Here is a 24,479-nt window from a genome sequence, read left to right on the forward strand (position 1 = left end):
CATTAATCAATCATTTTATTTATGTGATAGGCCTGCATTTAAAATAAATAGTTACCATAAATTAAAGGTATCTTATTATTATTGTTGTTGTTGTTGTTGTTTTTGTTGTTGTATTATTATTATTATTATTATTATTTATAATTTCTATAATTAACCTCCATGTGGTTCGACCCCGGTCTTGCCGGGTTATTTATTACTTCAACACTCCTGCACTTGAGAGAAGATATCAATCTTTTGATCATATCAATAAACAACATTAGTATTATATAAAATTCTAATCAAATTTTTTTTTAAAAGATAAACACATTGAGCTGTAATTCCTTTTAGATTTGAAGGAAAAGGAAACCACATATTTATTAAATGAGACTCATTTTAAAATAATATAAAAATTGAATAGTCAAGTGAGAGTTAAAAAGGCCAAGCAATAACTTCTACTTCATACCGCTAAAAAGCTAGAATTCATATAAAAAACCTTAATAATTTGATGATAAGAATAACTATGAAGTGATAAATCTAGTCATTTATGACTTGACTTGAATGCATAGATAAAAGAATTAATTTGCATGTTACATATCTCGATACATATGAATAAAATAAATTATAAAATGATTATCTTTAAAATAATAGTACAAAAATAAGATTTTTTGCTTGTTTTCAAAACACTTTTTTTTTTTTATTTCTCTTATTGTAAATAATTAAAAATAGATGTTTTATTTATTTAATTAGTTGATGATTTGCAAACTATATTTTATAAAAAATAATTTTTTAATATATTTTAGATAATTTTAATTCGCTAATCTTAAAAATAATTTTTAAAAAATAAAAAATATTATTTTAATATAAAAATCATTTTAAAAAATAATTACAATTCCAACCGGTCACTTATTATACATTATTTCTTTTGCTAATCTCTATTGGTACTGGTGGTTCCTCTCTCCCTCTCCCGCGTTTATTTTAGATAAGCATGGTTCCCCTATTTCTGACTAGCATGATTATTTATTGATGTGATGTTGGACGCATAAAGAAACATTAAAGTGACAGGAAATGCTTGACTTCGTGTTTTTTTGTTTTATATATAGAAATATGTGCTGGAGTGTTTTATTATTATTATTATTATTGAATCCCAAGTCAAGTGCCATGAAATTGGAGGAAGAAAGACCATGAAGGATTTAGGAGAGTTAGCCTTCTTTTTTTTTTTTTTTTTTCTTTCTATTTTCTACCATATTTTATCAATATTTTCCCTATTTTTATGAGTGATTAGTGTTTTTTTTCAGAGTAGTTCTAAAACTTGGGTTTGTTATAGAGATATTAACATTAGTTTTTTTTTTTCTTGACAATCTGGATTAAAAAATATTAAATATTAGTTATATTAATTTTATTTTTTTAATAGTTAATTTTTTTAATTTTTAATATTTTAATTATTTTTAAAATTTTAAAATATATTATCTGATACTTAATTATTGTCTAGATAAATTCTAATATCTTACTCGACTGGAATTAGGACCATAAAAATAAAGATTAGAATAAATTAATGAAATATTCTGTCCAAAACTCCAATTAGTGGAGACATACACTAGAACTTATAACACTTTTCTCAAAATGCTAGCATATTAATGAAATTCATATAGCTTCGTTAGAAAATCTTGTTGAAATTCCTCATGTTTACAATGGTGTTCTTATGGAAATGAAATGGGTTGTAAACTATACAATTGTGTTCTTATGGAAATGAAATGGGTTGTAAGCCCAATTGTACAAGTCCAGCTCTCGAGTTAAGAAGCACCACAAAGGCCTAGAATAAAATGTCCAGGCCCAGTTGGGGAGCAAAGATTTCACTCACCAAAACTATTTGACAGAAATTCAAAATTGTGATTTTTCGAAAGCAGATCGAAATCAGACCTAAACTGGGAAACTCACTAAAATCCTAGGTAGCAAGCGCTAAACGAAACAAGCGTTTCAGGTTTCTAGCTAAGCTTCTCCAATCTTGTTTCCTCCCTGATCCATTACGAATCTTCATTTTTTTTTTTTTTATGTATATATACTTAGCAACTTAGCAACTGCATTTGCTTCCGTTTTGTATGGTAGCATTCCAAGCAAAACAGCCTGAGAATCGTTCCTTTTTCTTGTATAGAAAGTGGGTTTTTGTTTTTTTGGCGATTATTAAGTTTAAGAGACGAAAAGAGAAGATGGGTTTGTGCTAAATTGAATTTCTTTAGCAGAACTATTCAAGTTTTTTTGTTTCTCTGAGGGAGAGAGAGAGGAAGGCGGGGAGAAATGGATGGTGGAGGAGGGAGGAGGATAACGGTTAGTCCGAGGCCTTGTAATGGTAAAAGAGTTGTGGCGAAGAAACGGGGAAGGGGTTTTGGTGGCGGAGATGGGTTTGTTAACAGTGTCAAGAAGCTTCAAAGAAGGGAAATTTGTTCTAAGCGTGACCGTTCTTTTACTATGACTGATGCCCAAGAACGTTTTAGAAACATCCGGTTACAGGTACCCTTTTGGCTTTGGTTTCCTCGGAACTTGTCCCTTTTTTTTTAAATTCTTGTGGGAATTTAAGATTTTCATTATTGATTTTCCTGCTTGTTGTTTAAGGGTTTCTACTGAGTGTGTCTATTGTTTCTTCTGCATCTGTCTTAATCGTGTTGATGATGAAATTTGTTTTATTTTAAGTCTGTCCATTATAGTTAGAATGGAGGTTAAATCAGGATAGTTATTTATTCTTTAATTTGTGCTTCTTGTTACGTCAGAGCTGTAATTCTCTTATTCATATTTCGTAGCATCATTTTATGGGTGCTAGCTTCCTTTGATGCATTTTTTTTGCTACTTATATACCAATGACACTATGAGCACTGAGAAGTTATAGTGGCAGCACTTGTAGCTGTAGCTAATAATGTTGGTCTTGCCAAATTGTTGCAGTGAGGACACACTAGTCTTGAAAATGCTTGATTGATGTTGACAAAAGCTGTATGAATGCCAATTGTGAGTGATGCATGTTATGGTATTTAGGAAGATAGAATTCTTAAGGAGCCAGAAATTTGATGAAGAGCGTTTTATTTAGGTGGAATCGAAATTTGGAGGTATTTAGGAAGAAAGTGTTAGGATTAGTGATTGATGTCTAGACAAAGAACATTACATTTGAAAGTGATTCAACAATTTGTCTACATCCACCGAGCAGCCAATTTCATTATATAGAGAGAAAACAGCAATGGAGGAGGAGGAACACGTCACTCAACTCCCACTCTCTATAGTTGCTTCACAGTTCTTTCTATCCCTCTATTGCATGGCTCTCATGACTCTCATGCAACTATATCTTGCTGCTCTTGCTTCTTCAAATGGTTCTCATACAACTTCAATTTATAGTGTAAATGGGGGGAACAAACATCCTCATTTCTATCCCAATATTCCTTAACCTAACTTTCCACTACATCTGGCTATACTTGCTTAATTGAAGTTGTTTAAACCTTCTATAGATCTTTGAGGTTAGAAGATAGGTCTGGTGCCTTTTGTCTCCAAGTTCAAGATTGTTGAGAAGTGGATGCAAAGGCCCGCACTCAACTACCACACTAACTCAACAATGATGGTAATGGAAAGTTGGGTGAAGAAATATTGGGATGGAAATGAGGATGTTTGTTTCCCCATTTTCAATATAAATAAAGGTTGTATAAGTCATTTGAAGAAGCAAGTGTAGCAAGATGCAGCTGCATGAGAGCCATTCAGCAACTTGCAGTAGTAAGCACAGAGGGATAGAGAGAAATGTGAGGCAAACATAGAGAGTGGGAGTTGAGTGAGGTGTTCCTCCATTGTTGTAGATTGTAGTTTTCTTTTTATATAATGACATTGGCTGTTATATGGACTTAGGGAAATTACCGAACCATGATAAAATGTTGTGTTAGGTGTCTAGGCATCAATCATCGATCCTAACAGAAATGTAGAGGAACCCATTGACCCCTCCCTTCTTCCATAAATGCCCTACCATCTCAGTACAGCTGAAACAGGAATTTCTAAATTAGAACTTTCCGGTTCAAACCTTTGCAGACGTGCTTGAGGACTAGTGATGAAGAAATTTTACCTGCCTACTTGGAAATATTCTTACTTCATCTTCCCAGTGACGTTTGAAACTAGAACTTCTAAATTAGAAATTTCCAGCTCAAACCTTTGCAACACCCTTGAGGGCTTGTGATGAAGTAATTCTGCTTGCCTGTTTAGAAGCTGCTTGCTTGTGCCTTCTTCACACTGAGCCATTTCATGGTGAGCAGGATAACTGAAAGTAATAATTCAACCAGCAACCAAACAAATATGCTATAATTGTTTTTCAAGAATATATAGGTACACGTGTTGTGCCTCTCTCATTAAATTGTAGTGTTTGGAACTGCTTTTCAAGAATATATAGGTACTCTTAGTCCTGCTAATAAGAAAACATATCTTTAATATGACATGTCATTATCAACACTGCATTTCTATATAACCATGCTGTATGAAAATCATAGTGATGCCTGTTGGATGCACTTAGAACGTACAGTTCAATCACTGCTCAAGGAATTTAATGCTAGCATTGCACTACAAGCAGGCTCTACTGTTCAGCAATTAATATTTCTCCTGTATACATGTCTCCTCAACAGTTGAGTGTTTGAAAGTGTGGTAGCTTTTGCTGTTGTGTGCGCTTCACTTGAAAAAGCATCAAATTAGTGTTTTTTAGTGCTTTTTGATGGCTTTGATGTGTTGATGTCAATAATGAAAAAATAAATAAATTTCATTTTGATGCATTTTCAAGCTAAAAGCACTTTGAAAAGCACCTTACACCACAATACCAATCACAATCGAACTATGCACTTCATTCTGCATCATATTGTTGATGTTCCCACTTTCTGTTGTGAGATGTAATCTGTGAATTTATGAATAGGAGGAATATGATACTTATGATCCAAAAGGTCACTGTACCATGGTACTGCCTTTTTTAAGAAAGAGGTCAAAGATTATTGAGATTGTAGCAGCTCGTGACATAGTGTTTGCTCTTGCACAGTCTGGTGTCTGTGCAGCATTTAGCCGAGGTATTGATTATCTTTCCACTGTCAGCTCTGATCTTTGATTCTCTTTGCATCTAAAAGTGGAATGGAAGGGTTGTAATGTATTCCTATTGTTTTTGGCAGAGACCAACCAAAGGATATGCTTTTTGAATGTCACTCCTGATGAAGTTATACGAAGCTTGTTTTATAATAAAAACAATGATTCACTCATTACAGTTTCAGTTTACGCCTCAGACAATTTCAGTTCCTTGAAATGCAGAAGCACAAGGATTGAGTATGTGAATCTTTTTACACATGCCTCTGCCTCTCATCCCCCTTCCACTCACTCCTCCCTCCTTTCAAAATTATGTACGAAAGACCAAGAGGAAATAAGAGCATCTAGATTTAGTGGTTTCAATTTGTTTAGCCCTACACTTTTATGACTAACAGTGCTTTCTGTTCCAGATATATACGAAGGGGTCAACCAGATGCTGGCTTTGCTCTTTTTGAATCTGAGTCACTGAAATGGCCTGGTTTTGTAGAGTTTGATGATGTAAATGGCAAAGTACTCACATATTCTGCACAGGATAGGTAAGTACATCAATTGCTATATTCAATTGAAATTATTAATTATTACCCAAGTAGCTTTTTTGTTTTTCAATTTGACCTCTTATTTTCTCTCTCTTTCCTTCTATCAGTATATACAAGGTGTTTGACCTAAAGAATTACACAATGTTATACTTGATAGCAGACAAAAATGTTCAAGAGATTAAGATCAGGTACGTTCCTTTACATTCTTGCAACTTTTGATTTGCTCAGCAGCATGTTCTCAAATGCACGAGAGATGTGCATGCAGGTACACATGAGCGCAAACTCGTGCACTATTCCAGAGGGGCTGAAATTGCTGCATGCATGAGCTTATAGTTCTTTTGAGATTAATAGGTCGTACACTTGGATTGTAATTCAGGGACTGGTGCATGCATTTCATGATTCTGAATGTCTTGTGTTGTTTCTTTGAGATTATTCATCAGATTTAATAATGCAAGTGCACAAGTTTAATTTCAGTGTTCTGTTTCCATTGCTTCACACGAGCTTAGACTTTCTCCTGTTTGCTTTTATTTTTTTTCTCTTCAGTCCAGGGATCATGTTGTTGATTTTAACTAAAAGTAGTGGCTGTGTTCCTCTTGAGATTCTTTCAATAGAGGATGGCACTGTTCTCAAATCTTTTAATCATCTCCTTCATCGGAATAAGAAGGTGGATTTCATTGAACAATTCAATGAGAAGCTTCTTGTCAAGCAAGAAAATGAGAATCTCCAGATTCTTGATGTAAGGATCATTGATGTTATCTTCCAATTGTATCTCTCCATCCATGCACAAAATCTGACAATACTCTCTGTAGGTGCGCAACTTTGACCTAACAGAAGTTAGCAGAACTGAGTTTATGACACCATCTGCATTTATATTTCTATATGAAAACCAGCTATTCCTGACTTTTAGAAATCGAACTGTGGCTGTTTGGAACTTCCGGGGAGAGCTTGTAACTTCCTTTGAGGATCACCTTTTGTGGCATCCTGATTGCAACACTAATAATATTTACATCACAAGTGATCAGGATCTCATTATTTCTTACTGCAAGGCTGATTCTGATGATCCCTTGTCTGAAGGCAATGGTTAGTTTTTCAAAATTTCTACAATTTTTCCAAGTTTATTATAACCTGCCTTTTGGTACTGAGTTTTTAGAATAAAGAAAAAATGAACGTAGCTCTAACAATATTTGCATCCATATGCAGCGGGATCCATCAATATCAGTAATATCTTGACTGGGAAATGTCTTGCTAAAATAAGGGCAAGCAACAGCTTCCCAAATGAGAATGAATGCGGTCAGAATTCAAAGAAGCATAGGCATGCCTCAAGGATTAGAAGCACAGCTGCAGAAGCTTTGGAAGACATAACTGCTCTCTTCTATGATGAAGAGCGCAATGAGATCTATACAGGCAATAGGCATGGTCTAGTTCATGTGTGGTCTAACTGATGTTTTGATTAATCCTTGTTTGCTTGAGGTTCATAATTGTTTAATCAGATGGTTGAATGAGCATGCTTCCTGGATGTGAGAGTTCCTTGAAACTTTACCATGTATTGCATTTTGGCCTTTGAAGAGTCCTTTGTTTTTTTTAAAAAAAAAATTAAAATTTTTTGAATTTTTTTCTTCATTTTTTTTTGGTGTTTTCAGATTGATATTCTTTTGCCAAAAATAAATTTAAAGAATATTAGTTTAATATGTTTTCAAGCAAAAAATATATTTGTAAAAATAACCGATAGTTTTGGCCCTCCATTACCCTTTGTTTTTCTCTCAAGGCATTCGTTTTCTGCCACATTGCTCAAGTAGTTCTTGTTTTTAAATATCACGTTGGTGATTTGGTAGATCTCTGGAGCCGTGGATGCTGGGGAGTGTTGATCAAGTATCCACGGGTGGGTCATTGTTGGTGAGAACGCATGAAATTCTCGTCTCTCAGCACTAAAAACATGGAGGACTTTGCATCACATGTTGTAAGAGTCTTGGTGTGCTTTTACCACAGTGCCACATGGGGGGGTAGTTACATCAGAATCAAATGATTTCTTGGGTCCACTCCACAGTCCACTGAGCCACCATCATTCCATGTAAAACCAGAGTGGAGGTTGCAGAGGAGGAAAGATGCTGGGACGGTGGAGCAAATACGTTGATGGCATCTTCTCTGTTAGTCTTAGGTTAGGTGGGGAATGAATGCAAAACTAGTTATTGCATTTTCACATGGATTGGAAGGAAAGCATAACCATCAGGTAGATTCAATGCTTTACGATTCGCCAACCTCTTATATTATCATCCTCTCCTCTTCTCTTCTCTTCTCTTCTCTTGTGCTTTTTGACGTGAAACCTAGTTTAGTTTTCTGACATGCGACAAGAAGCTAGCTGCTAGCAAGTACATAGAAATAGGAGATTGCTTGGTAAGTTGGTTCGGTTGATTAATGGAAAGTGTCTCTTTTTGTATTTTAAAAATATTTTAAAAAAATTATTTTTTTTTAAATTTATTTTGTGTTTTCATATTATTTTAATGTTCTAATATTAAAAATAAAAAAAATATTATTTTGATATATTTGATAAAAAAATAGTTTAAAAATAAATATTACACTAAAAAAATATTGTTAATTTACATAAGAGAGTGCTAATTTACCTTAAAAAATATTTGTTTTTATATTTCAAAATATTTTTTAAAAATTTAATTTTTTAATTTTTTAATTTGTTTTGAATTAATATTTTTGATGTTTTTAAGTTATTTTGATATGTTAAAAATAATATTATTTTATTAGATTTCTAAAAAACTTAAAAATAAAAACTATTATATTTTCAACCACGTCTTCCGTACTAATTGAATGGTGCTTATGAGTTTGAAATCTGAAAAGGGTGACAGCAAATTGGGAGGAGCAATGGGAGGTCATTTGTACTCTCGAAGAACAGGGAAAGCATCGATGTGAAAACTTTAATTAAATAAATAAAACACAACTTTAAACAACTTCAAATCTCATGATCATTGATTAATAATATAGAGAGAGAGAGAGAGAGAGAGAGAGAGAGGCGACAGAGCACGAACAGAGAGTGTCAATCACGCATCGCCAATACGCGTTGGTGTCCTGCAAGTACTATTTTTTGTTGGGTTTAGATTTCCGCGCAATCAACGCGCACCACAACCACTCTCACTTGGGAAGGATAGCATTCATAGTTTTGAGACCTGGATTGCAGGTTTTTATCCGATCTCCAAGTTTTTTGGATTAATTTTTAAAAAAAATTAAAATAATATTATTTTAATAAAAAACAAAAAAAAGTTAAATAATTACAACCGAATTTTGCTAGGTTATCAGGTCAGAATCAACTACATCACATCAAATTCTTCCTTTCTTTGTTTTTTTCTCAATCTTATTGGTTTTAGTCTTGGATTGATTAAATTTCAAGTTGACTTGTCATACTAAATATAATTTTAAAATTATTATAATAATAATTATTGTTAAATAGATGAGACTTAGGCAACCTTATTTATACATTTTTTTAATGAAATAAAAATGTTTAGCTAGGTAACGTTTGTAATGAATAAAAATAAAATTTAAGATTCAAGTATGGATTTAATAAGTGCAATATGATAAAAAAACAACATTAATAAAAAAGAAAAATTAAGATTCAAGTATGGATTTAATAAGTTGAAAATAAAAATTAAGATTCAAGTATGGATTTAACAAGTTCAATATAATAAAAAACAACATTAATAGTAAATAAAATGAACAAAAGTTTTCAACAATAATCAACTATAAAAAATAACTATTAATATCATATTAAAAAGAAGAAGAAAAATTAATTGAGGATCTATTGTTATTGTCCCACCACGAGAATGACCCCACCAAATATAACGTGATTCTCAACTTGTAAAATATATATTATTTTAAATGGTTTAATGATACTAAATGCCATGTTATATTATTTTTAATTAAATTGTAACATGATTTAATATAAATATCCATCCAAAATCAAGCTAATATTTTATTGTATTTTAAAAGAGTGCCATATATTATATTTATATTGATTCCAATTCCAGAGAAAAACATTGGCGAGTGCATGAGTACTCTCTGTCCCGTGTGTGAGAATCCCGTTATAGTGTAATGATTTTTTTATATTTTTAAATTATTTTAACATACTATTTCAAAAATAAATTTTAAAAATAAATAAAAAGGCAATCTCCACGCTTTACTTAGCTAAGCGATGCTTTATGTTTAAAGAACTTCTTAGTTCTTACCGTAAGTTACAGGAGTAGTTAGTTGGGTGTCGTAATATTTGGAGTTACTGCCATTTCTCTATCCTCTCTCTTCTGGAGCCAGTAGCAGAGTGTCTTTTTTACGTTGGAATAAAGATTAAAGAAATAAAAGCCACACATCCACACATGGCATGATTCTTGACGAAGCTCCTCCCCCTCATTCATCAAGATCTCGTGCTATCCAACCCACTGAGAATTTGAGCTCATCAGCCCCCATTACCCTCCCTCCTCTCTTCTTCACTCAAGGTGAGCTAACTTCGTGCTTTCCTTTTTCTTTTTCACTCAAATGGGCCCTTTTCTTTTTGGTTGGTAGTTCCTTCTCTTCTCTATTTCTTTACCTGCCACTCCCATTTTCTGTAACGCAGCACAAGCTCTATCTCTATGCTTTGTTGTATCAGTGAACGTCTCTTTAGATTCTAAATGCCTTTTGCCTTGACTGTAAAATTCGCTGTCGGTGCTGAATGGTGGAGTGGTGACCCTTCTTTTCTTTATTAAATTTTTGTTTTTTCTTTCTTTTGTCCTGTTGTTTAGTGTAGGATTCAACATTTCATCGCCTAGATCTGATTCGATGCTTAATTTTCTAGTAAAAGGTAGTTAGTTTGCTCTTAATTATGCTGGCACAGATCAACTAAAATAATAAATAAATCCCCCTTCTTAGTTGCACCTAACAGAAGGCTGCTCTTTCAATTGTTTTCTCGGCTGAACATTTATATGTTTTTTTTATCTTTTTGGTTATTTGTTGTTCAGTCTCAAGTCTGTGTATCAATGAGTGCTGAATTTTGAATTTTGTCATTGGGGTTGAGAGCATTTTGCAAGTAAGTAGATGATGAAGTTGTTTATGGAATAATTTTTTTCTGACAAACAGATTGGATCCCATGCCACTGTTAATAACCAATCCGCTTTTATTTCTTGACATACTCCTCTACGCTAGTACTAAACTTTTTAGCTTGCTATTTATTTTTTTCTTTTTAAATGTAGCATCATTCGTTTTCGTTTATGTTTGTCCGGCTGTGAATCACTTTCACTGTATCAACTTAAATTGGGTGTCTACATCTTTGTGTCTGTCTATCACTCACTTCATTGTCTCTATTTTTTGTTGTTGTTGTTGTTGTTGTTGTTGTTGGGTTGAATGTTATAACAATCTGATTTATACTTCTTAGCTTTATGTTTAATGCAATTAAGATTTTTAATGGATATCTCATTTTAATCTCTCCATCCGTGCACAAATTTCCTGGGATTTAAATATTTATTTATCCTTCCTGTTCTTGCACCTCCTTGTCCTTTTTCTTTGAGCTTGTTGTTTTGTCAGTCTTGAGTTTTGGTATTTGTCAATAAATATAACTGGCAGTATATATAACAGAAGATCAAGAGTTCTAGTTCCATTGATGTGTATTTTTTAGATCCATAGCAAGCACTTATTTTTTATAATGCTTGTTAAAGTAATGCATATACTTGAAAAAATAAGTTGAAGCATGGCACGATGTGAGATTGGTCTTCTGTTTCTGCAAAGATGAAGTTTTCTTTCCTTTCAGGTTCTTATGATGGACAGCGGAATAGATCCTGATGCATCTCTGGATTATGCTACGATTCAGATCTTTCCAACTAAAAACAAGTTAGTTGTTTTTGCATAAACATTGTTTAAGCATTTCAACCAAGATGCTTTATATCATTGAACTGTAGGATATTTTAAGCTGATTTGTTTTGTCATTCTGCCTTGTTGGCGTGCAACCTTGACGGTTCTATGCGGACTGTTGATAGAAATAACTAGTAATTAATGAAGTTGTGAAACATTGTCAGAATAACCTATTATTTGAGTCATATGGACATTTTAATAGCCTTTCATGCATCAACACTGCTAGTCCAAGAGACTGAAAATATTGCATTTAAACCAAAGAAAATATACAGTGACCTGTGTATTTATTTCATTTCATTCATCTAGACTTGTGTGAAAGCACATATTCATCTATGTAAGAGACCGCAGGATTTTATAGGACCCATTATATAATCCAATTTTTCTTCAGCCCAAAGCAAAAAAATGATTTCCCAGTCCAAGTGCGTGACTTTGCTTCAAGAACCACCATTTCACATTAAAGGAAGTCGAAGTACCAAGTACTGATGTTTGTTCATTGAGAATGAAACCCACTTTATATCTAGATCATCCTTCAAAGAGCCCTATATAAGTAGTACAAACATTGAGTAATATCCTGTCAATATTCAAGAGGTATACAAGGCTTTGCGTAGCACTTCTTTCCATGAAACAAATATGGTTACTAATTAAGTAAATCTATTACTGTGCCAATCAGGTTTCAGGATTTGTTTTTTCTTTTGGGTGAGGGGTGGGGTGTTGAAGTAAAAATTTTCTAGTGTTGTGGCTCTACTTTTGTTTGTTAGTTAGCTTTTTCCTGCATCTAAAGCTTGGTGCCATTGTTAGCATTCCTTCTTCAAGTTTGATAGATATTTAATCTCATCTCTAAGCATATATAAGCATTCCTTTTCATTTTTTTTTTCTTTTAGTGAACCCCTCTGACGTATCCACTGCTATTTTAGGTACGAGATATTTGTTTGTGGTGATGACGAGGTTGAGAAATTAGCTGTTGGCCTGCTGGAGCAACTCTTGCCACATTTGCCAGAAGTACGTAAATTGTACACTAAAGGAACTAATGCTATCTTCAAACTCCAAGTAACAGGAGAACTCAGCAATGTACCATGGTTCACAAAATCAACTTTGAACAGGTTTTTGTAACTTAGTGTGAATTCTGTTTATGTTTGAATTGATTGTGGGTGCTTGTTTGTTCTGTTATTAAAATAATTATAATTCTTCTCAGATTCCTGAAAATTGCCGGTTCACTTGATTTAGTGAATACCAGCAAGACCATTGAGGGTGAGATCTCCGAATTGGAGGAGGCCAGAAAATTTCATCTTTCTTTATCTGCTCAGGTCTGCTCCGGTTTCCTTTCATATAATATATTATATTGCCTAGAGTGTCTTGTTAACAAAAATTTTCTTTTGTCAGGGGCATCAGGATCATTCTAAAAGTGGAGAAACAGGTAACTTGTTTAAAGAAACATGGAAGTTTACCCTGGTTTTGTTATTCTGGATTCTGGAAAGTACAGTTACATCAGATATATAATCAAATATTCTTCTTATTGGTAATTTTCCGTTGCCAACAAAGGAATTTCTGAAACAAATCAGTTGAAGATCCAATGTGGTTTTATCACTTCATCTGTAACAAAATCATGGCAATAAAGTTGTTTTATAAGCAGAGAGATATATGGAAATATAGAATGTGCGAGGTAGTCATCAACTTTGGTAGTTTTAAGTTACTCATTGTCAGTCATCTACTTGGTAGTTTTAAAGTACTCATTGTCACTGGCTGGCCTCACCATCTGCATCAAAGACAAGTGATGCTGTTTATCATCTCAATTTGTAAACAATGTGTCTCCATGAACTAAACTTTTTTTGCAGGTGATTATCCAATTCATGCCACATTTATCCTTGACATAAATTCATAATGTTAGCATCATAGGATGTCCAAGCATATAAGTCGACTTCAGTGTCATATTAATAGTAGTTAGCTACTGTGCTCAGTGGACATATTGGCTTATCCAATCTGCTGAGATCTGAGTTTCAGTTTTTATCTGATATTTATTGTATATCTTTCCTTATTTGACAGGTGGCTATGACTCAATTGAGACTGAATCAACTGTCAAAGTAATTGCTTTTACCTCCTTGTTTTATGAGTTCTCTATTATTTGTACTTTGGATTATGTTATTGTTGTGAATATTATAACAACTAAAATAAGTTGTCTGGACCTGTTTAGGCTGAAGCAAAAATTGCATTATCAGATACTTCAAGGTAAGTTCTTCTGATTGCTAGTATTTCCAATGAGCTTCTACAAGGGCTGCATATCCTCTAAGCTATAGATGATTGTATTGCCAGAAATGAATTGCTGCGAGCTATGGACCTGAGGCTTAGTGCATTAAAAGCAGAATTGGCTACAGCCCTAAACCATGCTTCTGGTGCTGCCTGCTCCAGTAAAGAAATCACTTATTTGGTAGAATTTTGTGATTATTTTGGCGCAACAGATCTAAAGTAAGTCACCCACAAGAACAAATTGTGCATAGGTGGTCTAAATTCCTAGTTGCTACAAAAAATTTGTAGATGCAGCCTCACGTTACTTATAATTTTTATTTTAGTCTTTCAATGTAAAGAAGATTATATTTCTGACTCTAGATTTCATCTGGTATCAATAGGAATTCTTTGTGCAAAATCTTAGAATTGAGCCAAAAGGGTGAGGCAGATGTACTTCTAAATGACGACAAGCATTCTTCAACAATTCACAATGCAAGCAAGATGGATGAAGATGCTCCAATTTCAAGACCTGTATATTCATTACCACCAGTAAAATATGGTGTTTCACCAGCAAAGGCTGCCCAGGTTGAGCGACAGAGCTCAACTGACAGTGAAGAGTCTTCAGATTCGAGTGATGAAAATAAAAAATCTGTGGAAAGAAGTCGAACTCTTTCAAGATCTGCAGCACCTAGAAGGTCTGCTTCTCCAATGCGGAGGGTTCAAATTGGGAGAGCTGGCTCACACAGGGCAGCTGCACTAACAATTAAAAGCCTGAACTTTTATCCTACCAGAGAAAGGACATCATCTCATAGAGATGTAGCTGAAATTAGTAGTGAGGAGGAAGGATCTGAACAATCCAGTAAGAAACCTGAAACTAATGTTCGAAGGATGAGTGTTCAAGATGCGATCAATCTTTTTGAAAGAAAACAAAAGGATCAAAGCGTAGATGCCCTAAAAAAGAGCTTGTCATCGAACATTTCTCTCTGTACAAATAAATCTGTTTTAAGAAGATGGAGTTCTGGTGTTGCAGAAAGTTCCAGTCTCTGCCAACAAGAACTTAGTTCAGAAGACTCTGTTCCTCTTCCTTGCAATGATATTGCAGATAAAGAAACCTCAAATAATTTGGTTGAAGAAAAATTAGAGTCTGATTTTACACCAGGAGGTCAAGATCTTTCTGAGACTGCTGAAGTTGATGGAGAGTTGGAGAGATGGGAAGAGAAGGAACAGCATGCAGTAGATGTTGAAACAGATGCTAATGCAGCCCAAGGAAAGGAAAGAAATGGAAGAACAGCAGACTCAGTGGAATGGAGTCGACAAAAGGAAGCAGAGTTGAACGAGATGTTGATGAAAATGATGGTAAGCAGGCCTGTGAAAACCCAGAAGCCTAAAACTGTCAAAAACCAAAATATCCCTTCTGAGCAGAGGGGTGGGTTTTATGATCACTACAAGGAGAAGAGGGATAGGAAACTTAGAGGAGAGAATACTGAAAAGAGAGCAGAAAAAGAAGCACAATTTAGAGCAATGCAGCAAATTCTTGATGCGAGAAAAGCTGAAATAGCTACCACAAGTGTGAAGGATGTTGGTAAGAAGCATCCACCAAGCAAACCTCAAAAATCTCTCAAAAATCCATCTCAATCTGCAGATCTCCGAAAAGACAGCCTAAAATCTTCTGTCACAAAAAAGGTTGCATCTAAAACAACTACCTTGCCTGCCACTCGTAAATCATGGCCATCAACACCACCAACCAGAGGGCCAGTGTCATCTCCATCTAAAACTCCTTCAGGAATCTCATCTGCAAGGAATCGAAAATCCCAGTCAACAGTATCGCTTCCTCGATCAAATGCTAAAGTTGAAAGATCCCAGCCACAGCATAGAATTGTAAAGGAAACACGAGCTGATGCTAACAAGAGCTTAAAGGGGGTAAAAGAAAAGATGCAGCAAACTGTAACAAAAGGTGGAAAAACAACAAAAACAAAAGCTGCAGCAGTTCCTGAAGATGGTTCTGCCATGGTTCCATCAAAGCCTAGTTTCTATAATAAGGTTACCAAAAAAAGCACTGTTGTTCCAGTGGAATCGAAACCCTTCCTCCGCAAGGGATCGAGAAGTGGCCCTCCCATTGTGAACAAGACAAAAGATTCTTCCCAGCCGGGGGAGTCTTCTGTAAACTGTGGGAGCATGTCAGAAAGTCAAGAGAGTGAGGTGGTTGTTAATGCTTCTGTCCAGGTTAGTGAGCATAAAGATCAGGATAATGTGGCAGTGAGTCATTTTGGTGCTGCTATGGATTCAGAAACAGTGGGAAATAGCCATCAGAATTCAGGTGAGGTGGAGAACTTCAAAGAGCTTGCCACTGATGTTGATGATGGCTTCAAAGATACAGTTCAATCTTCGGCAAGCTTTCAGTCCCAAGAAGACACAGTTATCTCTCCCAGTGCGTGGGTGGAAATAGAAGAGCAGAAGGACCTGCCTAGCATGCATGGAGATGCCACAACTCAACTTAGCCCTCCAGTCCGTGCTGCACCTGTGGGATTTCCTAGTCAAGGTGTTCGTCATTCTCTTTCTCAGATGCTGCAAGAAGACAACAACAGTGAACCTGATATTGTCGAGTGGGGAAATGCTGAAAATCCTCCTTCAGTGGTCTACCAAAAAGATGCTCCAAAGGGGTTGAAGAGGCTTTTGAAGTTTGCTAGGAAGAGTAAAGGTGATGCAAATATGACAGGTTGGTCTAGCCCATCTGTTTATTCTGAAGGAGAGGATGATGGTGAGGAATCTAAAGCTATCAATAAGAGAAACACTGACAATCTTCTGAGAAAGGCAGCCCATCATTCAAAGGACAGCGGGCAGCAACAGACTTCTTTCTTTGAAGGATATGACAGAAATGTGAATATCCATGAACATCTGCTGGGTACTTTTTCTTCCTGGCTTTGGCAATTCTTTATTTTTTGTTTGTCTTTTTTCAATAAAAAAATGAATGATTATAGGTGACTGTTTTTCTTTCTTCCACATGCTAACTTTTCATTTTGTCATGTATTATTTGATATTCTGGATGCAGCTCAATCAAACATTAGCAAATTCAATGCCCAGAGTTCGCATCAGTTGCACAAGGGCAATGTATCGACTGCAACCTCTACAACTAAAGGTCAGTTGTGATTCTTTTTCGCTATACTGTGTTCTTTATTGGTTTTTACTTCTCCTTTCATGCACTCTAGAGTAATTTGTAGTTCTTTTTTTTTTTTGCCTCCTCCTCTAGTGATGAATTTAAGTAGACTTTGACATCCTCTAATATTTTTGTCTCAGCAACAAGGTCATTCTTCTCTCTTTCAGCATTTAGGGGCAGCAAACCAAATGAGACCAAGTTCCATTGATGCTGGAATGAACGTAAAATATCGGTCACATGTTTCCTCCTAGGAGCCACGTACAAGATTAGACTTGGGCTTGAGGAAAAATATTACTTCATCTTCACTCACAGTTCCTGTCTAGTTCTGCATGAATTTCAGAGTGCTGGACCATCCATGTGTTTCATACTGACCAAGGGTATTGCACATAGAGGCACATGTCTAGTATCAGTATATGTATTATGCAGATCATACGGATTCTTGCATTTTAGAAACTCAGTTGAGAATGTTAAATGCTAATGAATCCATTAACATCTGACCCATTTGTTTGTCTGTGTTAATTCACTTCATTGTATGATTTTTAAGTTGAAATCTTCGAGGTTTAACTTATGTTTTACATCATGTATGCAGCTTGTTTGTGTTATTACATGGGATGCTTTGCAGCTAAAGGAAGCGCATTCCTTGAGCACTAATCAAAACCATTTTGTTTGTTTTGAGAACCAAGATAAACTAGGATTGTCACAAATCAATTTCTAAAGAATAGCATACACAGTAGTTCATTTAGCAGAATCTCTACACTATGTACCAAGTAGAATTTTATGCAATAAGGGTAGATGGATACACTATCCAAATACAACGTGCAAGAAGTCATGCTAAACATGTTGGAAAAAATAACAAAAGGGAGAAACAAAATAAACATGTCCCAGGAAACTTGCATCATTAGTCATAAGCATAAATAATAATGAATCATGCTTGTTATTCACCAAGTGTACCTTGTTTGCAGAAATAGTTCTTTTATGAATTGTTTGCTTTGAAAGTCGCTTCTCCTCTTTTTGATTGAGAATACTTTCTTTCCCAATTTTGTTGTTAGAGAATAATTAAGTTATTAAATTGAATTAGTTCATTGACATGGTATCAAAACTTTGTTGATCAAGCGGTCATGAATTCGAATCTCACTATTTCATTCTATTTAATAAAAATCAAGCACAAAATAATATGAGTTTATGCAAGTGTCAAGTTTAAAGGACTTCACTTGAAGGGATGTGTTAGAGAATAATATAAAACTATTTTTGGGACCTCATCTAAAATTATTTTTTGAAATCTCACCTAACAACTTAAGCTATTAGGTTGAGATAGTTCTTTGATAATTTTTTCTTTCTTGTTATTGTTTGTTATGATTAACAAATATATTTATAACAAATATATTTATAAGAGTGAAGAGTTATAACTTTTGTCACTTAATGTTAGGATATAATAATTGATCATTTTTTCTTATATTATCTTTATAATATAAATAATATTTATATGGATTGGGTTGACCTAGGTGACCCAAATCCATTTTTCCTTCATCTCCTGTTAATACATGATGAGATGAACTCTTATATTATTTTTGCAAAATTCATACTTAACACATAAGTCATGTGTACTTAACACATAAGTCATGTGACTAGACATACTTCAAGAGCTTATTTGCTATACATATTTATTAGGAGTTTATTACTTCTTAACAATAAGACATAGAGTAGATGCAATATGTAGTACTTTAAATCATTTATCACATCTTTTATCTCTCATGATCTTATTCATTATATTTCATGTATTTATAATTATATCTTATCACATAATCAAACATAATTGGTCGACCAATGAATATAAGTCGATGTGATAATTTCAAAATGATTTTTCTCTTTTCTTGATTCTTTTAACTTCTACTTGACTCGCTTTTCTAATAATATAGTTGTACATTGAATCATTCATAATTTTTTGGAAACATGCTATGATAGCAAAAATATAATCTAAGTCTTGAGAAACAAACGAGAGTCATAATAGCACAAGTGATGTTAGGAGTTTATAGCTTCTTAATAATAAGACATAGAGTAGATGCAATATGTAGTACTTTAAATCATTTATCACATCTTTTATCTCTCATGATCTTATTCATTATATTTCATGTATTTATAATTATATCTTATCACATAATCAAACATAATTGGTCGACCAATGAATATAAGTCGATGTGATAATTTCAAAATAATTTTTCTCTTTTCTTGATTTTTTTAACTTCTACTTGACTTTCTTTTCTAATAATATCATTGTACATTGAATCATTCATAATCCTTTGAAAACATGCTATGATAGCAAAAATATAATCTAAGTCTTGAGAGACAGACGAGAGTCATAATAACACAAGTAAAGATTACTAATAAGCTTTAGGGTCACACAATATCAAATTGAGATCTTGTTTTGCATTACCTTTATTTGGTCATATTATGTATGTGATATTAAACACATCCTATGATATCATCTCTAAAGTATATATCTTCATTAATAATATTATATATATAATAGTTCATACACATTCAATGTCTAATTTTGAGTTTACTTAGCTATTTATTTGCTTTTGATTTATCAAAACTCACATTTGAAGATAAAACAAACAGACTGATATTTTAAATAATCATTTGGGATCAAAGTTATAACATAGATTTCAATGATCCTTTTTTCAATTGAGAAGAAACTTTATATATTACACTTAAGTGCTTTTATTACTCATATAATAAGTTTAAAATTATCTCACCTTTATTCATCACAATATAAAGGAGTCAATTGTTTGTGGGAGAAGGTTAATCTTTTATTTGTTTGACATATTTCTCATAGTTTATTTTTAATATATGTATTAAACACAAACATTTATATATGTCTTACAACTTACGTAATTAAGTATCAATAACTTCTTTATTAATAATAAAAATAGTCATGAATATTTTGGGAAAAATATTAAACGTTAATACATTAATATCTACATAATTCAAGTGACTTAACATACCTATTGAAAACATCTCTTAGAATAAGCCTTGTAAATTGATATGCAACCATTTTTCGTGTAAATATATACTTCATGTTCAATTCCTTATATGCAACCATGTTCTTAATAAAATTATATTTGATATTTATATGTTTAGTTTTTTCATGGTACTTAAGGTCTTTTGTAAATGCTATTACAGCTTGGCTATCATAGTTCACTTGTAATGAGTTAATAATAATATCAGACACTCTCAGAAAATATTTCAACCAAATAACTTATTGTATTGTAATTAAAAATACCACGAATATAGTTTCCATCATGGATAAGTTTATATAAGATTGTTTTTTACTACTCCATAATATAATACTATTATTCTTATATAAGTTTATATAAGATTGTTTTTTACTACTCCATAATATAATACTATTATTCTTATATAAGTTTATATAAGATTGTTTTTTACTACTCCATAATATAATACTATTATTCTTATATAAGTTTATATAAGATTGTTTTTTACTACTCCATAATATAATACTATCATTTAATAAAAAACCAAAACCAGAGTTAGATTTTCTTTCATCATAATCTCCTCTCCAATTAGCATCAATATAACCTTTTAATCAAAATCATTTCCCTTGATAATACAATAAATAATTGGTTATGCTTTTTAGATATTTTAGAATCTTTCTTATTGCTTTTCAATATGCTTACTAGATTAACAACATAACAAATATTAGGTGTTGTATAAATGATTGCATATATTAAACTCACAACTATATTGGAATAAGAAATTCTACTCATTTGTTCCTTTTTTTTTTTTAATGATGTCTTAGGACTTAATTTATGGTTTAAGGCTTCAACTTTCAAAATTAAAGTATTTATGAGTTTGCAATTTAACATACTAAATTGTATAAGGATTTTATCTTTTGTGAAAGAGATAATAACTTTCTTGAATGGTTTCTTGAAATCTTAACTTCAAGAATTTATAGAGCTTCACTCATGTCTTTCATCTTAAAATTAGATGATAGCCATCCTTTAATTTCATTAATATACTTTTTATTATTTTCAGCTATTAGTATGTTATCCATATACAATGATAAAATCACAAAATTCTTTTTGCTTTAAACCATAAATTGACTTCAAAAGTCTACACACTATGTGTTCCTAGTCTTCCTTGACAAAACCTATTTATATAGATTTCTTCTTCTAATTCTTCATTAATAAATACTATCTTTACATCAATTTGATGTAATTTAAGATTCAAGTTAGCTGTTATAATTAGAGTTAATCTTATTGAGGTAAAACAAGTGAAAATGTCTTATAATAGTCAATTCCTTCCTATTATATATATCTTTTAGCCACTAATCAAGCCTTGTATTTCTCAATACTACCATCAACCTTTCGCTTTATTTTAAGAACCTACTTGTTCCTAATAAACTTATGTCCTTTCAGTGAATTAATCAATTTCTAAACTTGGTTTAATTTCATAGATTTAAATTTTTTTTTCATAGCCTTAATCTATTTTGCCTTAATCTATTTTTCCTTAGTAGGGCATGTAAGAGCTTCATTTATATTTCTTAGCTTCTCTTTATCTTGTGTAGTAACAATAAGTGATTTCCCTTCAATCTCAAAATGATGACAAAAAATGAATATGATAACCAGTTCATCATAGCTATGATTGATTCATTAATGAATTAATGATAATATTACTCCCACTCAAACCAATAATCATAGATGTATTCACTATAGGTAGCAATTAAGGTTCAGTTGTAACTAATTCATCTATTTATATATTGCTTTTACTTGAAAGTAAGCCCATTTGAATTTGTATAGCTGAAGTATTTTGGTCTTGAGTTTCATAAGGAGATAGGTTTTGATCTACTTCTCTTTGTTGAGGAAAATCATTATTTAAGAATGTGACATCTCATGTTTCAAATTCAGCTATATTTCTACTTTCTTGCTTATCTATGAACATTTATCCTTTTGAATGTTTAGAATATCTTATAAATATATATTTCTTCCCTTTTGGACCTAGTTTTCCATATTTAGAAGAAGAAGAATGAGCATAAACACCACAACCCCTAAAGGTTTCAAAAAACTAAAATCAATTTTTTGTTTTTTCTATAATTTATATGGTGTAGTTGTAACTAATTTAAAGATTATATTATTAATTACATACATAGCGGTTAATAGTGCATCACCCTAATAAATGATAGGTAAATCTACTTGTTTCATTATTGACCTAACCATTTCAAGTAGGGTTATATTTTTTCTATATACAACATCATTTTGTTATAGTATTCTAGGAATAGTTAATTGTCGTTCTATTCCTTTTTCATTATTAATTTTCTAAAAAGATCAGATAAATACTCACGATTTTGATTGGTTTTTAAAGTTTTTATTTTCATGTCTAATTGATTCTTCATTAGGTTCATGAACTTAATAAAGCAACTTAAAGCTTATGATTTATGACAACTTAAAAAAACCATAAAATCATACATAAAGGTAATGAAATAGACATCTCTATGTCTTGCTCTCATATTTATTGGACCACAAATATCATAAATATTCAATTGCAATGAAAATTCATCTTTGGTATCTTTTCTAAATGGTTTTCTTGTTGTTTTTTTTTTCAGTTACGCAATATTCACAAGTAGATAAATCTATTTTCCAATAAAGTTTTTTCGGCTAGACTATTCATTCATTGTTGGCCTAAATGGCCTAGTCTTGTATGCCATATAGTCACATCATTCTCACAATTAATAAAAGATGTAAATAAAAAAAATAATACATTACTTGTAAATCAACATCTAATACAATAAAACTATTCAATAAATATTCATTACCATAAAAACTTGTTTATAATGACAATTTAACAATATTTTCATGAAAATACAAATCAAAACCTAGCTTTAGTAAAACCAACACAAAACTAAATTTTAACGAATATATAAAACATATAATATATTATATAGAATTAAGGTTTGTCCTTCACGCATAACTGACATATATGTTCTAATCCCTCTCACATCTACTTTAGAGTTGTTCTTAACATATATCCATTGTGTTTCTTGTGGGACTCACTAAAATTCCATGAAGAGATCCTTATCCTTTATTACATGGCCAGTGACTCCTAAGTCTATAAAACAAATGATTGGATTCAGTTGGAAAAACAAAACTAGAAACATTTATTATACTCATAAGTCCATAAAGGTGTTTCAAATTTTTGGGCTTGCTATAATCATGAGAAAAATATTCTTTATTACCACAGTTAAAGCACTTGACTTTTGTCATATTGTTATTTTCTTTTTAAAAGGATGTTTTTCTTTTCCTAGTTGGTTAAACTTTTGCTTCTTGGTGGCTTTCTTTTTACCTTTCTTGTACTTAGACCTATTTTAATGCCTGCAATTCTTTTGTCTTGCACCTTGTAAATTAGAGCTAACCATGTATATATAAGTTCTAGGTTTGTTAGCTTTTAGGAGATCCTCTTCCATGTCAAGGTGGTGTATTGCATCCTTTATCATTTTGATATTTTTATTATAGGTCAAATGCATCTTCATTTGCTTCAAGTTACGAGGTAAAAAATATATGACAGTTTGGACAATTTTTATTATTATCTAGTGTCACTAAACTCTATTTATATTCTTATATGTTGTATAATTGAAAAAAATTAAGTAGCCCAACTATGGCTGTAATATATTTGCATCATTTCAGGTTAGAATCCTAGTTGCAACTTTTCTTTGTTATCAAATAAAATTTATAATAAATATTTTCTTGATAAACATTCCATTTATTGTATAAACAATTTCTATTATGCATAGGGTACTTCCTCTTTTTTTCTCTTAATTTATGTAAAATTTAAGAGGAATAAAATATCCACTCCACAATTCTTTCTAAAATAAAACTTTGAAATTGAAAAGGATAATAACAAAAAAATCACTTGGAATTTGTAGTTTTGGAGAATTTCATTTTGCAAATAAATTTAACACACAAAGCAAACTTGGGATTTCAAGAACATACTCCACAACTTAATATTATTAAGTTATAACTTATGCACATAATTAAAGTGAGCAAACAACCTCCAATATTTAAATTTTTTTATCCAAAACTGTACCTTCTTTTTAAATGTATGAGCTATGTTAAAAATAATTGGACCATACATGTTATTTAGACTTGGAAATACATAACAATATGATCTGATATCAATATTAAAAAAAATAAAAGAAGAGAGAAAAAGCATAAACATGTTTTAGGAAATTCATATCACTAATCCTAGTGCAATTACATTAAAAAACATAAACATGTTTTAGGAAATTCGTATCACTAATCCTAGTGCAATTACATTAAATAATAATGAATAATGCTTGTTATTCACTATTTAAATATAACTTGTTTGAAAAAATAATTCTTTAGTGAATTGACAATGGGTTTAATTTGAGAGAGTCTTTCCTCTCTTTTTTTGACAAAGAATTGATTATTTTTTTATTTTCTTGTTATTTTTTGTTACTTTAATAAATATATTTATAAAGATAAAGAGTTACAATTCTTAATAGTTATTGTCAAATATAACTCTTCATCCTTTTCTCTTTTTATATATTATTGTACTAATATAAATAATATCAATATGAATTAGGTTGTTTTACCGTGCATAAC

The 24,479-nt window shown here is 32.2% G+C and overlaps 2 protein-coding genes across 6 annotated transcripts; both read left to right on the plus strand.

The window, feature by feature from the left end:
• Positions 1–1,815: 1,815 nt before the first annotated feature.
• Positions 1,816–7,122, plus strand: LOC105107327 (uncharacterized). Of its 2 annotated transcripts, none has more exons than XM_011001218.1 (8): positions 1,816–2,484; positions 4,895–5,042; positions 5,142–5,292; positions 5,463–5,588; positions 5,696–5,776; positions 6,132–6,324; positions 6,398–6,668; positions 6,792–7,122. In XM_011001218.1, the coding sequence occupies exons 1-8, from the start codon at positions 2,272–2,274 to the stop codon at positions 7,028–7,030; spliced, it is 1,422 nt and encodes a 473-aa protein (XP_010999520.1). In that variant the 5' UTR covers positions 1,816–2,271; the 3' UTR covers positions 7,031–7,122. The 2 variants fall into 2 exon arrangements, with proteins under 2 accessions (XP_010999520.1, XP_010999519.1); XM_011001217.1 differs by having other exon boundaries at positions 1,817–2,484; positions 6,789–7,122.
• A 2,717-nt stretch (positions 7,123–9,839) lies between these two features.
• Positions 9,840–17,419, plus strand: LOC105107326 (uncharacterized). 4 transcript variants are annotated; one of them, XM_011001214.1, is made up of 11 exons: positions 9,840–10,078; positions 11,365–11,444; positions 12,380–12,565; positions 12,658–12,769; positions 12,846–12,879; positions 13,506–13,543; positions 13,654–13,688; positions 13,773–13,925; positions 14,087–16,587; positions 16,735–16,821; positions 16,980–17,419. In XM_011001214.1, the coding sequence occupies exons 2-11, from the start codon at positions 11,371–11,373 to the stop codon at positions 17,045–17,047; spliced, it is 3,288 nt and encodes a 1,095-aa protein (XP_010999516.1). In that variant the 5' UTR covers positions 9,840–10,078; positions 11,365–11,370; the 3' UTR covers positions 17,048–17,419. The 4 variants fall into 4 exon arrangements, with proteins under 4 accessions (XP_010999516.1, XP_010999517.1, XP_010999515.1 ...); XM_011001215.1 differs by lacking the exon at positions 9,840–10,078 and adding an exon at positions 10,120–10,304; XM_011001213.1 differs by lacking the exon at positions 9,840–10,078 and adding an exon at positions 10,120–10,296.
• Positions 17,420–24,479: the final 7,060 nt, after the last annotated feature.

The sequence above is a fragment of the Populus euphratica genome, unplaced genomic scaffold (genome assembly GCF_000495115.2).
Source record: "Populus euphratica unplaced genomic scaffold, PopEup_1.0 scaffold309.1, whole genome shotgun sequence".
NCBI lineage: Eukaryota > Viridiplantae > Streptophyta > Magnoliopsida > Malpighiales > Salicaceae > Populus > Populus euphratica.